This window comes from Aedes albopictus, chromosome 2, assembly GCF_035046485.1.
Source record: "Aedes albopictus strain Foshan chromosome 2, AalbF5, whole genome shotgun sequence".
NCBI lineage: Eukaryota > Metazoa > Arthropoda > Insecta > Diptera > Culicidae > Aedes > Aedes albopictus.
In genome coordinates, this window is record NC_085137.1 from 167,749,529 (window position 1) to 167,770,458 (window position 20,930).

The window sequence follows — 20,930 nt, forward strand, 5'->3', positions numbered from 1 at the left end:
TAATCGCTCTGCTACAATAAAACGATTAAAATTACGAAAATTTGTTTCTATCGTTGCATTTGCAACAACCCATATTGCATGGTTTTACAGTCTAAAACTCCATTAAACAGCTGCCACCTTGAATTTAGAGCCGCCATCTTGGATTTTAAACCGCCATCTTGGATGTTATGGTCAACATGGACTCCAGACATCTTCCTCATACCAAAAATACCCATATTGCATGGTTTAAGATCCTAATACTCTATTAAAGAACCGCCATCTTGAATTTAGAGCCACCATCTTGAATATTTGGCCGCCATCTTGAATAATTGGCCGCCATCGTGGAATTTCTAATCTCCAGTGTTGATCTTCACACAAAATTCGTAAACAATGTTAAAGGTTACACAAATCGTCTCAGTTTGATGTGTCGCATGATAGGGCTAAGTTCAGTTTTTTATATAGCCAGTTCTACTGGTGCTGGTCCGGATCACTGAAATGGTCATAACTCCGGAACGCCTTGACCGATCCGGACCATTTTCAATAGCAAACAATGCGGTAAAATTCCGATTCGACGAGCTATAACCGGAAAAATCGGCCAATGGAAAGTGACTTAAAAGTGAGTGAACTTTTTTGTACACAGACATACATACACACACATACACACGCACATACATACACACAGACATCATCTCAATTCGTGGAACTGAGTTGATTGGTATATGTGACTTGACCCTCCGAGCCTTCTATCGAAAATTTGTTTTTTGAGTGAACATATAGCCTTTCACTGTGTGTACGAGAAAGGCAAAAAGGCAGACAATTAAACGTTCCATAATAAATACAAAATTTCCCATAAATAATTCGGAAAGTCCCAGTGAAGAAACAGGGGTGTACGCAGTAATAAACAATAAAAGTTCCATAAACAAATATAAAAATGCATAAATAAATCAAAAGCTTCCATAAATAATTGATTTTTGAGCAATTAAAAACGTCAAAAATGCAATGAATAAATCAACTGTTGCAATAAAAAAAGCCATCGAAATAACAATAAAAAATTCAAAAAATGCAATAAAAAATGACGAAATTACCCATGAAAAACAAATGCAGGAAAGTATGAGACAGTGAAATGCTGAATCGCACTTATATGACTGAAACAACTGAAAAGTTTGCGTAACTATTGCAATTTACCGAGCAATTGCTTGCTGTCCGAACTCGCTATCGCTCGTCAGACCTAAAAAAGGGATAACATCTATGTTTACATTATACCGGGCAAATTCTTGGATCTGTGGTTTGCCAAGAACCGAAACGATGCAGTTGCGGTGCATCGGACATCGGAAACTTCGGCGGCCTTCTGCCGCCTCAGTTCCTCAATCCTCTATGCGGCTTCGCCGCATGGTCTATGTGATTTTTTGGCTCAAAATTAATTTACGTTTATTGCTCGTTTTTTTGACATTTATTGATAATTTATTTTCTTGTTTATTGCACTTTTTGAATTATTTATTGCTTTTTCGATATTTTTTTTATTGTGAATTTTCTAATTTATTATGGAATCTTTTTTTTTCTTTTTTTATTCCTGTTCGGGTTTGTCACTGCGACCAGTTTTTAGATCTATTGTGACATTACCCGTATCCTTAGTGTAGTGCATGTCGCATTACTCAATTGCCATTGCCCCTCATAAAGTATCGATTTTGTTACAGTTTTTGTTCTGTTTTGTTAGAAAACAAAACAAGAGTTCTGATATTGGCCATGCATCGGAAACCTAGCATCACCCTTGTTTTACTGTTAAATTCTCCCCAGGTTTAGGACTCGGGTTTCAACATTAGCAGCAATATCATTCCAATAATGGGACATGTGTTCAGTAATAAGGATTCTAGTATGTTCCTTGCGTACTAGCACTTTCCAGTCTTCGAAGAGTTAGTACATGCATGGATCCCTAACCCAATTTGATTTCCTTTGCGTTGAGTTTAGCCTCAGATGGTGAGGTTTTCAACTATATGCAAAGTAAAGTTGGCAAACTCAGTTTTATTCAAAAACTGGAAGTCTCCAAAACCAGTAGTAAGGACTAAATACTATAATTCCTTGAATTACCAGAACACATATTCCAAAATTGAAAAATAGGACGACACTAGTTTTCGGTTTGGTAGATCTATCACCGCAACGCAACCCAAAAAGGCGATCTACCCACGCTACGGGCTCCGTTAAAGATCGAGCATCTTTTAAACCCCCTCAACCATTCATCCCTCAGCACGGGTCGCCTGACACCTTGGATTGGGGTTACCTGTTTGGTGGACTTTTACCCCCAGAACAGGTGATCCGTAGTGCTATTCTAAGCCGGCAGCTACACGGGCATTATTATGGAATAATCGAATTTACTTATGGAAAATTCGAAGTTTTTTGGTGGGAAAATTGGCTTTTTTTATTGCAACAATTGAATTATTCATTGCATTTTTGACGTTTTTTATTGCTCAAAAATCAATTATTTATGGAAACTTTTGATTTATTTATGCATTTTTTATTTGTTTATAGAAATTTTGTTATTTATTACTGCTTACACCCCTGTTTCTTCACTGGCACTTTTGGAATTATTTATGAAGAATGATCACTTTCTTATGAGTCGTTTATATTTTAGCTAGCCAAAAACGAATAAACCATGTTTAAATCGCTTAAAGACGACAAAAAAAATATCAAGATCAGAATCAAAAATGTGGGTACTAGAGGGTTAACCAAACATGCATTTGAAAACGGCTGACAACATTACAATAGCTTTCACCTGCATACATCCAAACAGTTCTCAGCAGTAGTTTTTCTCAGTAGAACTGTGTGGATGTGCGCAACGGGTGATAGCTGTTGTTATGTTGTCAAGCGTTTTCAAATCCAGGTTAAAAAACCTCATGAGGAATATATACCTGTTTGGTTTTGCTCTAAGGATAAATGAGTAAACATTCGAAACGTCGGCTTTTGATCTAATCGGTTATTTTTAAAGCATCTCGAAGACTGACCCTACTGACTTCAACTATAGTTTATTTTTATGTAAACACAGTCCTCAGTAAATCTCATTCAAGCAATTTCGTCGTCCACAGTTAGTTCTTCACTATTTAAGATAAGAGGAGCTCCACAAAGGCAAAAAATCTTATCCGTAGAAAACCGTTGCAAAGGCACCTGTAGAGATTCTCTTTTCCAAGAATTGCCATTCTTCAAATCTCCTCCAGCGCCAAAATGTTTATGACCCCAGAAGATCTTCCACTTGACTCGCCCAGCTTCATGACGACGACGACGGGCAACAACCATCATAAATATAGAAAAAACTTTTGCGACCTTCAAGATCATCATCACCCTTCACCGACCGGGCTCGATTCTCCATTCAAGCAAGCATTAATCTATGGAGTGGGATGCGCCCCCTTGGGAGGAGGTAAAAGAAGGGTTTACGAGTAACATGCTCGAAGTGTGCGATTCGCCCAAGTCAAATCTCCTGGCCGCTGCCGACTTGGACTTGGACGGCACTTAAATTGTGCCCTCTATACCTGTGGGTATCAGCGCAGCTTTCGAATGAGCATACCTGGTGCTCTTCAACCTACAGCGACATTTTCGGTCATAAAACCACCGGCGACTGCGCGCTCTTGATGGGGCTAACTTTTGGACGGCGCGTATGTTGGCGAGGGCAATGAAGACATCTTATTACTTTTATGATTATTACGTTGCTTTGGAGTCAAGCAGCCTGCGGTGCGGTCGGTGCAGCGCTCTCAAACCGTGTGCGCGAAGTCATGTTCGGTGTTTTATTTTTTCGCCTCAAAACTTGACATTAGTTTATTACATCTTCTTGGGACCACGCTGGGGTTACCACCACCACAAGAAGCGGGACCCACTCACATAAACACGTGTCATTCTGCGCGAGTGTGCACCATAATAATAACTCTACTTTCCGCCATTCTCCTCCTCATTTTGCAGATTTGAACACCGAGTATCTAGATCTGGGTTTCAGTCGAGGCCTAGGGTCGTCTTCGCGAGCCAAGCGGATGCGGACCTCCTTCAAGCACCACCAGCTGCGGACGATGAAGTCCTACTTTGCGATCAACCACAACCCGGACGCCAAGGATCTGAAACAGCTGTCGCAGAAGACGGGACTGCCGAAGCGGGTGCTGCAGGTATGATTGGAAAGATTAGAAATGGCTTTTAAAGATAGATGTGCGTGTCATTTGCTGTTTTGTTCATCGTTCGTTAGAATTCCTCGAACGTTTCATCAAGGCTAGTTGTGAACAAACATTTTTTGGTCCCGACAATGAAATCATCGGGGGTCAAACATCACTCATTCTGAAGTTCTGATTTTGTTTAACAAATCTAATTATTTTTTTCCATAATTTCTCCTTGTTGACCCATAGGGCAATGGACTATATTATTATAAATTTTAGAATAGTTTTAAATAGGTGTCGCACCACTAACCACGGAATTAAAAAAAAAAGGATTTTTGAAAAAAAAATCTGGGAGTCAATATTCATGGAGGTTTGGCTATACTACATTCTTTGCAATTGATGCCCCAGATCATGACAAAGAACTTCGTCAATGGCACGATATGTTGAAAATGCTTCGTTTTGAAATAATTCATTTTGTCCCGCTAGATTGCGATCCTGCACCTTAAGGCCACTAAATAAGCTTAGTGCAATGGTTTTCTACAGAAATTCCCCAAGAAATACGTTGAGAAATTCTCCAAGGAACCACCCACAATGAAACTCATGGAAAAAATCTTTGACGAACTTCTTGAAAAAATCCGTACGGAATTCCTGAAAAAAAAACCCAAATGGAGTTCCTGGTGGAATTTATGAAAAACTGAGTAATGTCCTCAGAGAAATTCTTGTGAGAATACCTGGATAAATTTACAACGGAATTCGTGACGGAAACTTTAAAAGAATTCTGCAACAACGAACGAAATTCTCCCAGGGAATATTAAAGAAATTACAAAAAGTGTAAATAGAATTTCTGGTGGAGGTTCTGATGGAATTCGCTGAGAAAATGTGCAAGGAGAATTCCCCAGATGTTTTCTCACAAAAATCCCTTGAACAGTTTGCTAAGCAGTTCCTGGCGCAATATTCATTGATTTTTCCAATGAATTCCTAGAGAATTCATCAAACATTTTTATAAATCTTTACCATTTTCGGAATTTTAACCTTATGCTTGTTTTTCACACACTTCCTCTTTGGCATTTTTCCTTTAAAAATCCTTGACGAAATTCAACAAACGAGCCCAGGGAAAATGCAGAAAAGAACCCCTGCGGTGATATAAATGGAAATGTTAAACAAAAAACTTGGAAAATTCACCAACGAATCCCTTGAATTCCTAAGGATACACGAAGAAAGCTCTGAAGAAATTCACAAGGAAATTCCTAGGGTAATTCCCTGTAGAATTCCTAAATGAAGTTCTCAATATATCCTTGGAGGAATTCTGCTAGGAATCCTGTAAGAATTTCCCCGAAAAATTTGTAAAATAATTTCCAACAGTGACCCGTGCATAAATTCCCCTAGAACCCCTGGGAAAAAAAACTCAGTATTAGCATTTCCAGTCTCAAACACGAAAAAAAATTTTGACTCAATATTTTTCAATTTGAATGAAATTTCGTTCATGCGCTGGGTTTTGTGAATCATTTAATTTTGCATCAACACGTAACCATTTTTCCTTACCTAATTTTGGAAAAGGACGTATGAGAAATACCTTATTTTGTTCTTAAAAAATATAATTCGATAAAGATTTGTTGGATTGAAATCATGTCTTCGAGACGTTTGAGGATATTTGAAGGACTTTTATTTAAAAAAAAATACAATGAGAGTAACATTCATCGCAGATCTATATTAGATGTCATATAGTTTAAATTTTCCAAAAACCTTACTCTTCGTTTTTTTTTATTATTTTTCGGTAGAAAGCTGACTACCGGCCTCTACGTTTGCCAAGTAGCACAGGATGATCAAATGCTTCTACTTATTTTTCTCGAATTTTTGTTTTTATTATTTTCAAAAGTTAGCTGAAGAATATTGCAAAACAAATGTCATGAACAACATTTTAAGATAGACGCTCGCATACATGAGCAAAACTTTATTTGTATTGAAAAAGGTCGCGTGAATCATTCCCGTATCTTCTGCTTCACCGCAGCAAGTGAGAACAAATGATCACCAATCAGTTTGCTACACGAGCCAACCAGCCGATGAGTAACTGCGTTCGCTATTATTTCGGCTTCTCATTATTTCCATTGCGTATTCGATCGTAGTGGTGGCGTATTTTTCATATTTACTCAGATTCAAGTACTGTCAAGGCGCTGTCCATAAACCACGTGGTCATTTTTTTGGGACTTTTCAAACCCCCCCCCCCCCCCCCCCGCGTGGTCATTGGTCCATACAAAACATTTTATTTGTCCATACAAAATGGTCATTGGCCGAACCTCCCCCCCCCCCCCCCTCATGACCACGTGGTTTATGGACAGCCCCCAAGACTTCTTAGGATTTCTCAAGTGACCCGAGCAGAAGGAAATAGCAACAGAATAATAAAATGTGTTATTTTGAAAAAATAACTGAGTAGCGGAAAGAGTTATTTTCATGTTATTTACATAACATGTCCTGTTTTAAACTTGTCTGTCATAAGCGGCAAAATAACAAATATTATAACAAAAAAAAATGTTCCTGGAAGATCTGTTTAATAACATGTTTTGTTAGTTTCAATAACAACTTAATAACAGCGAATTTTGAAAATATTTCAATAACAAATTTTGATATGAATATGTTATTGATAACTATCAGAAAACAAAATTTGTTTTTTTTTCTGTTGCGGATAGGAACTCCCCCTAAGCCCCATATGCATTCAATGGGATACGCAACAATAGGATCTATTGTTAAATGTTTCATTCATAATTGGGACGCTACTGTTGTCGCAAGCGATTTCTTATCGAAAACAGAGACAAACAATAGTTCTCGTTTATTTTCCAAACAACTTACGATGAAAAACTACCGTCGTTTTGAAACCCTTTATTAGGTGGTTCATTGTTTATAAGATTAATTTACATTATAACCTCATTGATTGACACATTTATCCTAGTTAATCTAAGTGGGCTCGATGCAGTGAAATCAATAAAAATAAAATGTCTAAAAATAATCAATGGAGTTCTTGATGACTTATTTTTTTACATTTTTGTCGAAATTGTGTTGTTCGTCGTTGAATTCCACCAGTTGATCCAAAATGTTTCATAAAATGGCTAACACTCTATTACACTCTCTATTTTCGTATTCATACCTAACTGAAACTGGGACAAAAAAAAAACAGGTTTACTTTTCAAAGTACTTATAAAACAAAAGGCTGATAAGTTGACACTGTAAATGTCAGTAAGAAGAGGAATTGATGACAAAGTAATATTTTCTCTTACAGTTCCTCACGGAATGCTGTGAACAACAAAAATCTCAAATGGTGTAGTTTTGATTGCAAAGCAAATTATGTTGTAATAATAATGATCAAATATTTCTACTAGTCTCAATGACACAATAATAACTGAACTTGTGCTACAACAAAACTTGTTATTGAAATGTAATTTAAAGAAAATATACCAAGAGCACGATCATAACAAAATAAGATTGCCCAACAGAACATGTTATGGAACGGTGATGACTTAATAAGTTAATAATAACAAACCGAGATATAAAAACAGGTTTTGTGATTCCGTTGTTATTATTTTGATACTTTCCTCTGCTCGGGGAAATTCTCAAAACAATGTTTCAAAAATACTTTCCATTTTTATGTTTAAATTTCGTCGCAAATTGCATCAATTATCCCTACAGAGTTAATTGGACAAACCGTTGAGGGTTCTTCAGAAATTCCTGTAGGGATTGTTTCTAAAACTTTCTGCGTTGATTTTCTCGGGAATGTTTCCTACGAACCTTCTTCCACATAACAGCGGTCTAGGACTGTACCACCTACGAATTTGTGCGACTCGCTTAATGCTAATGCTAATGCTAATGTTTCCCACGAACCTTCTTAGGTTCCTTAAGAGGTTGTGTATGTCGAGATCGAGCACAAAACCTATTTTTTCTATTCTTTTATCATTAATTATGGGTTCTTAAGAATGCTGTGTCAAATTTTCATAGAGATCCAAGCAGTACGAGCAAATATATAGCGTTTTGCACCTCGTTCTCTTACGAGCATACTTGAAAGTTTAAACTCGATTATCTCAGAATTATGTTTTCTTTAAAAACGTCAATGCGAAAACGACTGCGGGAACAGTTCTCAACCGAATTCAACCATTTTTTTGTGTGTCGCCTATTCTTGTGTCGTGTTCTTGAACGATCAACATTTTCAAAAAAAAAATCATATCAGTGTTATGATTTTTTTCATACATTTTTTTTCATAAAAAAAGTAATTTTTTACATGGAATAAATTGTTCGTGTTTGGAAACTAAAAACATTTTTTAATATTCCGATCGTTCAAGGACACAACAAGGTCCTCTAGTAACTATTTTCTTTTGGGTTTGGGCTTTCAGTTGAGCCGTTGGACTGTAATCATAGTCACGGCAAACCTCTTTAAAGTAAACACGTCTTACAGAAAATGTTATACCTTTAGTAATTAGTACGATTTTTTCCATGTTCTCAAGCTGATTTTACACATTAGCAGTTGTAAAAAGAAAATTTGAAAAAATATGGTTACATTCTTTTACAAAAGTTCAAACTTTTCCTTATTTTCACACACTTCAACATATACAACCCCTTAAGGGATCTCTCTAGAATATTACCAGGGCCACTTTTGAGTATTCCTTCAAACAAATTTTCTTAGATTTCTAATCGCTCAATTAAATCTCTAAATCGCTTAGAATAAAATCTTCAAGGCATCCACTTTTCCTTTAGACAATGTTGTCATATTTATTTTAAGTTGTATAAAAAAAAACACAAAGTAATTCTAGAAATCTTCAGAACATTCCCAAAGTGAATTGCAAACTTTTTCTGAAAAAGACAAAAGAAAATATAAATTGTCCCAGCCCCTTATTCAGTTGGATCTCAGTGCAACTGGTACCAGTTCGTATCAATCACGGAGGAGCAACCATTGACATGTATAGTCAGAATTGATCGTGATCGTGATCAAAAGACAAAAGAAAATATAAATTATTGCAAGTCGGAATTCTCGCATGAATCTATTAATAAGCCTCTGTAGTAGTCTAAGAATAAATTCTAGAAAACTTTGCAAATGAATTCTTGGTGGAACGTCCAGTGATTTTTTGAATAAATCCCGAAATGTATGCATGAAGGGAGTCTCAAAGAAAAAACTGGAAGAATCCCCGCAAAAAATCCCGGAGTAAATGAACCAAAACTAAGAGGGATTCTGTGTAGAATCCAAGGTGAGTTCTGATCAAAATCCAAGCTAGATTTTAAGCAGAATTCATGGTTGATTCTGACCAGAATCCCAGACAGATTATATGCAGAATCCAATGTGGATATGTACTGAGTTCAATCCAAGGTGGATTGTGAGTAGAATCTAGAGCAGATTCTGTGCAGATTCTGGAGTGGATGTGAAGTGGAGTCCAGGGTTGATTCTGAGCAGAATCCAAGATGGATTCTGACCATATTTCGAGCGGATTCCGAGCTGAACACAGGGTAAATTTTGAGCAGAATCCAGTGTGGGTTCAGGACTGCTGCAGCACATAAGCAACAAAAGAGTAACATCTGCGTTAGTTTTTGGTTGCACACGAGTAAGTCAACTTATTCTAGAATTGGATTAAAATTATATGACTGTTTAACCAAAAACCTGCACTGCAGTGACCCTTCTGTGACATGTGTGCTGCTTGTAAAAAGAATCTAAGTTGGATTCTGAACAGAATTCAAGGTGGACTTTTCTTGAAGAAATTGCCAAATGAGTCTTAGAAGATATTTTTTTAACTGTATTTACGAGATTTTTAGCCCTAGGCTACGGCCATCTCGGGACCCACGCTTTACTTCCCTTCCGAAGAAAGAACTCACATTTTTGCGTGTTTGTCGGGCGGGATTCGATCCCAGGTCCTCGGCGTGATAGTCAAGTGTTCTAACCATCACACCAGGTCCACTCCTCCCAGAAGAAGCTCCAACGGTTTTCTGAAGGCATTCCCCAAGAATTACCTTCCCCAGATTACTTGTGATAAAATTCTCCACTTTGGGAGCTAGTTAACCCTCTAATACCCAAATTTTTGATTTTGATCTAAACATCATTTTTCGTCATCTAAAATCGATTTAAGCATGTTTTGGAAGATGATTCTTTTCAATTCTCGATTTTGTAAATTTCGGTTTTTGATTTTTCTAATTTTTATTTTTGAACATCCCCCCACTTTTATATTTTTTCTGGAAGTCTTTTCGGGGTACGGATTTTTTGAGATGAAAACATTTTGAGATTTTATGACTATTGTTGAAATATTAATATTTTAAATTTTTTTCATGGAAAATTTTATTTTTCATGTAATTTTAGGGAAAATAATTTTAGAGTGTATTCGACTCCCTTAAACTATTCTACTATGATAGAATGATTTGGGAAAAATTAAAAATATGTTAAATTTAGCGATTCAGTACAAAATAAACAATGACTTCTGAAAGGTGACTAAAACATTTATTTTTCAATGATTTAAAAAAAATGTAAATACGCTCTATAAGACATCACAAACCATTTTGAGATATACAGAACAGTCCTCAATATCAGCCAAACATATAAAAATTTTGATTATCCACGAAACAAAAATTACAAAAATGCTCAAACTATACCCCGTCTAAAGGCGGGGTTGGGTATTAGAGGGTTAAAAATTAAAAAAAAAATAAATGCTTCACTACGCATTGACAAAAAAGTCAGTTTTAAATGAAAACACAAGTAAGGATCAGATTTTTTTAAATTCATTATTGAAACTTTTTGCTCAAAATACTCGGAGTATTCTCGTTTAAATAAAACAATAATAATGATAATTGAATAAATTTCTAATGGATTTCGTGGATGAGTTTCTGACAGAATTAAAAATAAACACCAACAACCTTACAAAATTCCACTAAGAATAACAGGAGGAATAACTTATAGAATGTAAATAGAATTTCTGGATGGAATTTTGCAAGGAGGATTATCTAGAAGAATCCTCTTCTCTCTCTCTCTCTCTTCTTGGCGTAACGTCCTCATTGGGACAAAGCCTGCTTCTCAGCTTAGTGTTATTAACTGAGAGCTTCCTCTGCCAATGACCATTTTGCATGCGTATATCGTGTGGCAGGCACGAAGATACCCTATGCCCAAGGAAGTCAAGGAAATTTCCTGCGATACTATTCGATCATTATCTCAATGTCAGGATTTAGTCATTTACTTTCTTCTGCCTTTGCCTCGAAGTAAAATAGTTAATTTTATATTTGGTATGATTTATACGTAACTTTCAGTTGAGGTAAAGTTTTTTTCGATATTTTTCTTTATTACATCAACCAGCGTAGTCATCTGTTGGCGTTGCTAACAAACTGCATGATCCATTTTCTCAATCAATCTTGTGTTAAACCTTAAAAAAGAAATCCCCACTGTCAAAGATGTGGATCATCTGTTGCTAACAAGCACCATCATAAAAATCGAAATCATGGTGGAATTTTTATTCAACAAAAAAGTAATTTCCACCATCATTGAACAAGCGGGTCACCCACACCTCACATAAAACACAGTTGAATACCCTCACTGAAAAGTCCCCCCATATTTCTAACACATTTCTTTTTCTTTCTCAAACCCCCGCCAGGTCTGGTTCCAGAACGCACGCGCAAAATGGCGCCGGATGATGATGAAGCAGGAAGGGAAAATCATCGACTCGGACAAGGGCGAGGGTTCGCTGGATCTCGACGGCTACGTGTCCCACAGCCCCGGGTCCTACATCATGGGCGGCCCCGGCAGCCCCTCGTCGCTGGACTAGTGCCTAAGGGTGGCGGTTCGGCGGATGCTGCAGGAACGCTACGGACATCACAATCACCATTACCACCACCTCCATCGACGTCACCACCGAAACGGGTCCGACCATCATCGCAATCAGGGCGATTACAATGGAGAGCAGCAATCGCATCGAGAGTCGGAGGACTGTCATCACCAGAATCACCATCATCACCAGGAGGTTGGTCGTGGTCGTCGTCATCATCGTCAGGAAGCGTCGGGAGGGTCGATGGAGAGCGAGGGGTCCTTCAATGGGCAGCCGCAGCTGGTGGGTGAGGAGAGCTGACTGGAGGGCGAGCATTAGCATAAACAAATTTGAATCGGAAGGTTTACGGAATTCGCGAAAAAATGGGAGGGGATTTAATTGGGCGCAAAATGGGTTTAGGTCGGCAAAAACGAAACGGGGGTATGGGGGCATTGTGGGCATGCTTAGAGTTGAATTTCTGTTTGTTATTTAACGAAAGTGATGGGAATGTCCCTACAGCCCCAATATCCCCTTAATGCGGAAAAGCCCGGAGCGCGCGCACTCATGAAGGCTCAACGGTTGGACAAGACAATGATGTTATTATATTCAAATTCATGTTCTGATGTGCTACTGCTTGGGTGCGCAATTCGGTGGCCCTTGAGGGCGCCTAACAAGACCAACTAACACCGCGCGCCGTTCAGCTATAGGTCGCAGAAGTCACGCCGCAAAACCATTCGAGGGTGCAAAAACTCATTCGGGGGTTTTACCCTCGGCAGTCACCTACCGCCGCCGCTCGAAATTCGCTCCCAAAGGGAATCGTCACATAAAACTGTGCATGTGTAAAAAGATGTAAAAAGACACAAGTTGTTGCTGGCATTGCTGTCTTGGAGACGCTGACATTGGCTGCTGCTGCTGGTGGTCGGGAACGATGGAATACGAAACCGAGAGGAAAACCAAAAGAATAAATACAAAAAACGGGGAGTTAGTTGGTGGCTCAACCCAGCTAATAATAATGTATGCACATATGATTACGAACCGCAATAATGCCACTTACTTATGATTTTGTTATGCTAAGTTTGAGCATTTTAGTTTCAAAGTTATTGCCACCGAGTGGGAGCTGTGGCACTGTGCTGCGCTACTGTTGCTACTGCTATTCATTGACGATCTTCGAAGGACAAAGAGCCATCTTTTTTTTTTAGGGAATGTGTCATGGTCTTTTAGAGAGGGGTAACGGAATCAACCTTTCTAGTGCTACGGTTTCGTGAGGATCTATTGAGGGCTCAAGTTTTGTAGTGAAATTTCAGCTCTGAAAATATCTCACATTATTTCACGGAGGCATTTTATTTATTTCATTTGTTTATTTCGACATCCAATTCTTGATACCACAGCGTCAACGATTTGCATCCATACTCAGTTTCCAGCATCAGCTCTCCACTCTATTTATTACGCAACCTTGATTCTCAATGCCTGCGTCCTTTGCACCCTTCAGGTGTTTGTCAAAGTGCTGCTTCTACCTTTCGATAACCTCTCGTTTGTGCTTCAAGTGGCTCCCTTTTTACCTCTGCCTGCATATTTCGGCTTGTAGCATGAATCCGCTATGGAATGCGTTAAACTTCTGGTAGAACTTCCATATTTCTTGAGAACGGCAGCAATTCCATTCCCTTGCACTATGCTTCTTCCAACTGAGAAACTTTTTGTTCTCTCAGGAGGCAGATCTGCTATTTACGCTTAACGCTTCTGTTCGCATCGTTTGACGTTCTGCCAAGTTCCATGCTGCAGTATTTCCGCCTGAACTGCACTCTACTCCTCCAAAATTACACTCTTTGTCGAACCATTCGCTGCATCAGGATGTTTCAGGAATATTTTCAGGGGTTAACTTAACAGGATTCCTCCTGGAGTTCCCGACGGATTGTTTTTAATTCAGAATACCTCATGGAATTCCTCAAAAGGCAACTCTGGGATTTTGTTTGGAATTCCTCCAGTAATTTCTCCTAGATTCATCACATGATTCTTCCCGGAATTTCTTACGGAATCCTTTCTGGATTCCTCCCGAGATTCCTCCAAACGTTCATCCCGGGATTCATCCTGGTATTCCTTCGGGAATATCTCCCGGGCTTTCAAAGCATACATGCTGAGGATCTTCATTAGTTAGCAAAAATAACTTCCTGGATTGCTCCAACAATCTCTCCCGGGATTCTCCTCATTTTCCACCTAGTTTATCCAGAAATTATTAAAAAGATTCGTCCTGAAACTGGTACACGGGTTTGCTCAGAAATTCCTTCCCAGGATCCCTTATGGAATTCTATAGCAAATTATTTCAAGGCTTCAAGTTGATATATTTCTTCAAACATTTCTAAAGGAATTCCTACAGAATTGTTGTCAGATTTTTTTGAATTGTTTTTCTTCGGGATTTTTTCGAAAATTGTTCTACATTTTTTTTAAGAAATTCGAGTTTCTCCATGAATTTTTCCGAACGCTTCTTCAAAAGGTGCAATTTCAGGATCAATCGTCGTTATACAAAGATTCTTTCAGATATTCCTCTAGGGGTTTCCTTTCGAAATTTTGATGTTTTCCCAGAAACATTTTAGAAATAAATTTGCTTAAACTTTTCCAGAAGTTCCTTCAGGTTTTAGTCCATTTATTTTTGGATTTTTTTGGATATTTATTTGGAAATTCCTCTGGAAATTTCTCAAGAGATTCGTTAGGAAGCTCATCAAGAGGTTTCTCCAGTAGCTGCCTTCCAGACATTGCTTCTTTTCTGGAATTCTTCCAGAAATATCTAAAGCATTCTTTCCTAGTTACTCCAGGAGTGTCTCATGATTTTTTTTTTGAGAATTTAAGACGTTACTTCAGAAATTGCTTCAGGATTTTATGTCCAGGAATTCCTCCAGAAAGTCTTCAAGAAATTCTTCTAGGAGTTTTCAATTATTTCAAATTCTTTAGACAATCCTCCAGAGATTTGTTAGAAACTCCTTCAAGAATTCCTTTTAAAATCAATTTGGCTCGCGTAAGGTGCAGTCTATTAGGTGCCACTTCCACACTTATATAGGCAATAACGTCCGAAACGACGAATGAAAGCATAAGAATCCGGTTTTACAGCAACAGACTGGAAGCCATTACCCCCAATTAACTCCTGGAGAATTAGTTGGGAAAACTTGTTGGGTAGCGCTTGTTGTAATTCCTACATAAAAAATATTATAAAATTTATGGGAAAATTCCTGAAGAAATCCTACAATAATATTCTTAGACGGTATTCTTAAACTATTACTGGAGAAATCTGTAAACGAATTTTTATAAACATCCTGTATGAATATTTGGAGAATCGTAAGATAAGCGTCTGAAAAGATCCATAGTAGAAAACACTTGAGTTATTACTTAAGTAATTTCCGTTGAATCTCTTGGGATTTTTTTTTCAAGAATTCATGGTAAAATTATTGGAGTTATCCTGAGAGCAAATACAAATTTCCTCAATAATCCTTAAATTTTACAAATAAAGATAAATTTCTGGGGAAATACAGAGGAATATCTGAAGGAGCCCTTGAAGAATTTATATAAGAATCTCTGGAGGAACTCCTGACCGGAACACTCAAACACAACAATCTCTGAACGATTTTTTTGCAGATTATCTGGATGAATCTCTGGAGAAACTCCTGGACATACTAATGCGGGAGTTTTTAATGGAATCTCTAGAACAATACCCGAAGAATTCTTTAACGGACGTCCTGGAGAAATACCTGAAATAATTTCTGAAGGAATCTCTGAAACATTTATGCGAGAATCCTTTAAAGAATTTCTAAAAAAAATCCCTGTGGACATATCCGACGATTTTTCAACAAATTCGTAGAAGATTTTCTAAAGTAATTTCTGATAGATTTCAATATCGATATCCAGGAGTAATTTCTGAAGGAATCTATGGAATTATATTGGAATCCTTCCAATGGAAGGACCCACAGCAGATGTCCTTGGGCATGAAACCCTTGGATTTGTTTGTGAAGTAATCCCATTAAGAATTTTTGAAGGAACCTTTAGGGAAGTTTAAAAGATTTCCTGGAGAAATTTCGGAGAAACCTTTGATTTTCTTAGAGAATCGTTGAAAACATTTCTGAAGGGATTCATTAATCAGGATGGTGTCCTAAAAGAATTCATGTACGAATGCCAAATGAAAAAAAAACTTCTCTAATGATTTTTTTGTGGTTATTTCTAGAGGGGTTTCTCCAGGAATTTCTCTAAACGTTTCTTCCAAGCGTATAATGACTTAATTTCCCCAACAGAAGTGAAAAAAGAAAAGCGTGCAATTCCAGAAACAATAGTTTCACAAAAAATATTTTAGAAATTTCTCTAGGGTTTTACTCTAAAAGTTTAGATTTTTTCAAAAACTTTTTCTGAAATAATTACTTGAGTTTCTGAGGTTCCTCTACATTTTATACCACTTATTCTTGAATTTGCTCGGGTATTTATTTGGAAATTTCTTCCGAAATTTGAAAAGATATTCTTGTGGAAGTTCCTCCACAAGTTTCCCCAGTAGCTGCCTTCCAGGCATTGGTTTGTATTTATTTTAATTTTTTTTAGAAACCTATGTAGAGATTTTTTGGAGATTTCTGGAAAAGCTTTCAAGATAAAAACCAAAGGAAATTTCTCAAAAAAAATCAAAAGAAATTTTTCCATGTGAGCTGTTCTGGATTTCAAACGAAATTCGTGGAGTTTTTCTAAAAGCAATCCTAAGAAAATTCTAAAAGATACTAAGTATTTCCTAAAGAAATCAATCGAGGAATTTCAAAACGATTTCTCAGAGATTTCTCCGAAGACATTCAGCATTTATGAATGAATTTCTGAAAAAAATCATGCATGGATTTCAAATGGACTCTTCTATAGTTTTCTTAAGGATTCTCTTGAAAAAGTTTTGAACGATTTATTAAAGAATTTTTAAAGAAATTCATGGAATGATCAATCTCCCGGAATGCGATTTCGGTACAAAGAAGGATATATTTTTTCCTTTTCAAAGAGTTTCTTCTGGTATGTTCCCTGGAAATCCTTTGAAGGCTAATTCAAAAATTTCTTCAAAATTTCTTTATAGGATTCTCACAGGAGTTCTATTTGGTATTTGTGCTGCAGTTGTTTCTTCAGGAACTTTGATTTCGGATTCTTCCAATAGGTTCTACTTCATTTTTCACTGCTTTTCCTCCAAAAGTTCCTACTGAAATACTCCAGAAGTTCTAGGAACCCTCCAGGAGTTCTTTCTGCAAATCCTCCAGAATTTCCTGGACGGAGCCCACCTGCTGTTCCTTATAGAAATTTTCGAAGAATTACTTCTAGGAATGTTGCAAAAGTTCCTTCTGCAAGAGTTTTTTTCAAGAAACACTTCAAGAGTACCTTGTGAGAAACCCACAGAATTGGTAGAATTCTTTTAGAAGTCTCTTCTGGGAATCCTTAGCTTCTTGTGGGTATCCTTCAGAAATTACTGAAGAAATCTCTGCTTCGAATTCGCGGATCCCAGACAAAACTACTCTTCCCTAATTGAAATAACTTTCCGCATATTTTACTCCTAAATTCCCTCAAGAAACTTCTGAAGGATTTTCTGGAGAAATTCCCAGGAGAAATCCGTTAAGGAATCTGTACGATACGGCGTACAAGGTGGAATCCCGAACAGGGGTTTCTGATGAAAATTATGTAATGAAGGTGCCGTAAGCAAATTAAAATAAAAAAAGCATGTTCGATTATTCGGAGTGTAGTTCCGGATATTCGAGTATGACCTTTGATGGTCTTGTATATTCCATCAATTAATATTAATGTAAAGCTGTAAATAAGAAGTATTGAAAAACATTTTAGTTTAAACCAAAAATTAAATTTTTGATAGAAGGCTCGGCGGGTCAAGTCACTTATACCAATCAACTCAGTTTGACGAATTGAGATGATGTCTGTGCGTATGTATGTGTGTGTGTATGTCTGTGCACAAAAAAGATCACTCACTTTTTAGGCACTTCCCATTGACCGATTTTTCGCTAATTTAGCTCAAATCGAATCGGAATTTTACCGCATCGTTTGCAATTGAAAATGGTCCGGAACGGTCAAGGCATTCCGTAGTTATGATCATTTTAGTTATCCGGGCCTGCACCGGTAAAACTGGCCGTATATGAAACTGAACCAAGCCCCATCATGCGACGCATCAAACTGCGGGCATTTTTTTAACCTTTAGCATGGTTGACGAATTTTGTGTGGAAATCAACACTGGAGACCAGAAATTTCACAATGTTGGTCCAAAATTCAAGATGGCAGCACAAAATTCAAGATGTCGGCTGTTTAATACAGTTTTAGCCCCTGAAACCATGCAATATAGGTATAATTGGTATGGGAAAGATGTCTGGAGTTCAGAAATGGTGCTCTGAATATCCAAGATGGTGGTTTTAAATCCAGGATGGAGGAATAACATACAAGATGGTGGCTCAAAATTCAAGATGGCGTCTGTTTAATAGTGTTTTAGGCACTAAAATCATACAATATTTGGTATTAGGAAGATGTCCGAAGTCCAAAAATGGCGACCACAATATCCAATCCATGTTGGCGATCAAAAATTCAAGATGGCGGCTCAAAATTTAAGATGGTGGCTGCTAATGGAGTTTGAGGCCCTAAAACCATGCAATATGAGTATATTTTGTATGGGGAAGATATCTGGAGTTCAAAAATGGTGATCAAAAATTTCAAGATGGCGGTCTGAAATCCAAAATGGTGGCTCAAAGTTCAAGATGGCGTCTGTTTAATGGTGTTTAAGGCTATAAGACCATTCAATATGGGTATATTTGGTATGGGGAAGATGTTCATTTTTCATTTATTTAGTTAACATCAAATTCATGATAATACTGAGTATTATTATCATGGGGAAGATGACTGGAGTGCAAAAATGATGACCAAAATATCCAAGATGGCGACTCCAAATTCAAGATGGCGGTTGCTAATGAAGTTTAAGGCTCTAAACCATGCAATGTGAGTATATTTGGTATGGGAAGGATGTCCGAAGTCCAAAAACGGCGACCAGAATTTCCGAGATGGCGGAGTTAAATCCAAAATAGCAGCTCAACATTCAAGATTGTGTTTTTTTTAAAGAGTTTTAGGCCCAAACAACAAAATTCAGATAAACGTTATGATTTCTGGTGCTATGAAATGGATTTTGGCTAAACGTTTGAAAGTGCGATATATATCAACATGTCACTTGAGTTTTGTTGAAATGGCTTTTCAAAGAATCGAGAATGGTGTCATAACCGCCAGGTGGGTTTTTGTTCATTCGTTTTATTGAACATTGCAATTAATGGATATCTTGATAGGCTTCAGCATTAAACGATTTATAGAGTTTGCAAGATATTTTGTTTTGTAATAGTATCAATATTCTGATTTTAGAATAACCTAATTTCAAATGAATCGATGGGGTTTATTGGTAACAGTGGACTTTGGGCCTCATTCTCATATTACCACTGATTGAAAGATGAAAAGATCCGAACTTCTTTCACCCTGAGCGGGTGCAATCCTTCATAGTTCTGTACTGTTCGCCGACAATTCGCTCATCCTTCCGTTTAGTAGTCGCTACCGCAAAGATGTCGTCGGCCATCCATCCATCCGTGACGACAGCCAAGACGGCATTGACGATGACAGGGCGTTGAAAGTCTCTTCTGCGAAAAGATCTTGAAAGATTTTCCGCACAGAAAGTTCGTCTCGTCTGTTCCCGCATAATCTCCCGGCGCATCAGAGTTCGCTGTGCTCCGCAGTAGCTAGCTATGCTTGGAGACCATCGATGCATGGATGAATAAATCTGCAAATATATGCAGAAGCGAACTTGGCTCGTTGTGGTGGCTTGCAAGTCAAAATGGAAATGAATGGACCCAAGTGGATAGCAGTAGCGAACGCAGTGCGCAGAATGGTTGGCAGTATTGTGTATTATGCATTGAACATTGAACATTGAATTTCAAATTTGATGAATGGCAGAGCGAACCTACCTTCCTACCCAGCAGCCAGCAGCCAGTCAGTCAGTCCGAGCCCCCAGTGACAGCGCCCCATAAATTGTATACGTACTAAACGAGTAGCAGCAATGGTCGAATGAGAAGCAAGCATGTGTGAGAAATTGTGTGTAACAAATAAGGAAAAATGTTCGATGTTTTCTTCGTTCGTGTAGATATGTGAGAGCGGAAAATTTATTCTTAGTTTTGATTTTCTTTTACCTTAGGTTAGCAAGGTAAAAATGCAACAAAACCGTACACACCCCGGACAAAACTAACAACCTGTACAGCGCGAAACATATTAAAGGAAATTATCCAGATCTCAAACTAACGATCCGAACAGCTGTTTAAACAAACGATAACCCCAAAATAACAGGAGAGCTCAAAGACACACTGAATAACACTTAAAACTAACAGAAAGCAAGCGAAATACCACAAACAAACTCCCCAGAGTCGAGATAACAAATCATGCACCTTAGGAGATAACGTAAACTTGTATAGTAACCACTTAGAAAAATAAAAACTGTGAGAAGACTTAGCAAATTGCGTCCACTTTGTGCGTGAATCGTCAATGCTTTGTGCGTTTAGGTGATGATCTAGTTGGTAGATAGATGTACTTATGCAGGGGCGTAACCCAACATAACAATAAGTAACACAACCCAACACGAAAAAGAGAATAATGATCGTACTGAGTTTTCTAGCGACAAGCTGCTCAAAACATGAGATTTAGGTACTGTAGTACTATGGCAAGGCAGGACTAACATGTGAAAAGAAAATGCAGGATATTGCTTTATTTACGGTTTTAAGGGAGACAAATGATGTAAGTGTATAAATAGAACGTAGATCAATTAGGGGCACCTAGATTGTAAGTGAACCGTGCTAATGGGAACCAATTGGCCGTCACGGATACGTGCACGTTTATTTATATAATTTAATTTTCAATAAATTTTCAAACATACAGAATTCAAAATGAATCGAATTTGTGTTTTATCTTGCTTTATATCCGAACAGTCATACTTACCTTACCTTACCTTACCGGTCGTATGTTTTCTACTCGGTCCATGGCTTTGTGTCTCCAGTTTTGCACTCTGCGA

The 20,930-nt window shown here is 37.7% G+C and overlaps 1 protein-coding gene across 2 annotated transcripts in view; it reads left to right on the forward strand.

The window, feature by feature from the left end:
• Window positions 1-12,587, forward strand: part of LOC109398732 (protein apterous) — a 274,586-nt gene extending 261,999 nt beyond the window's left edge. For both annotated transcript variants that reach the window (XM_029859067.2, XM_062850690.1), the window contains 2 exons: window positions 3,922-4,118; window positions 11,705-12,587. In XM_029859067.2, the coding sequence (XP_029714927.1) occupies window positions 3,922-4,118; window positions 11,705-11,875 (368 nt within the window). In that variant the 3' untranslated portion in view covers window positions 11,876-12,587. The remainder of the gene's footprint in view (window positions 1-3,921; window positions 4,119-11,704) is intronic.
• Window positions 12,588-20,930: the final 8,343 nt, after the last annotated feature.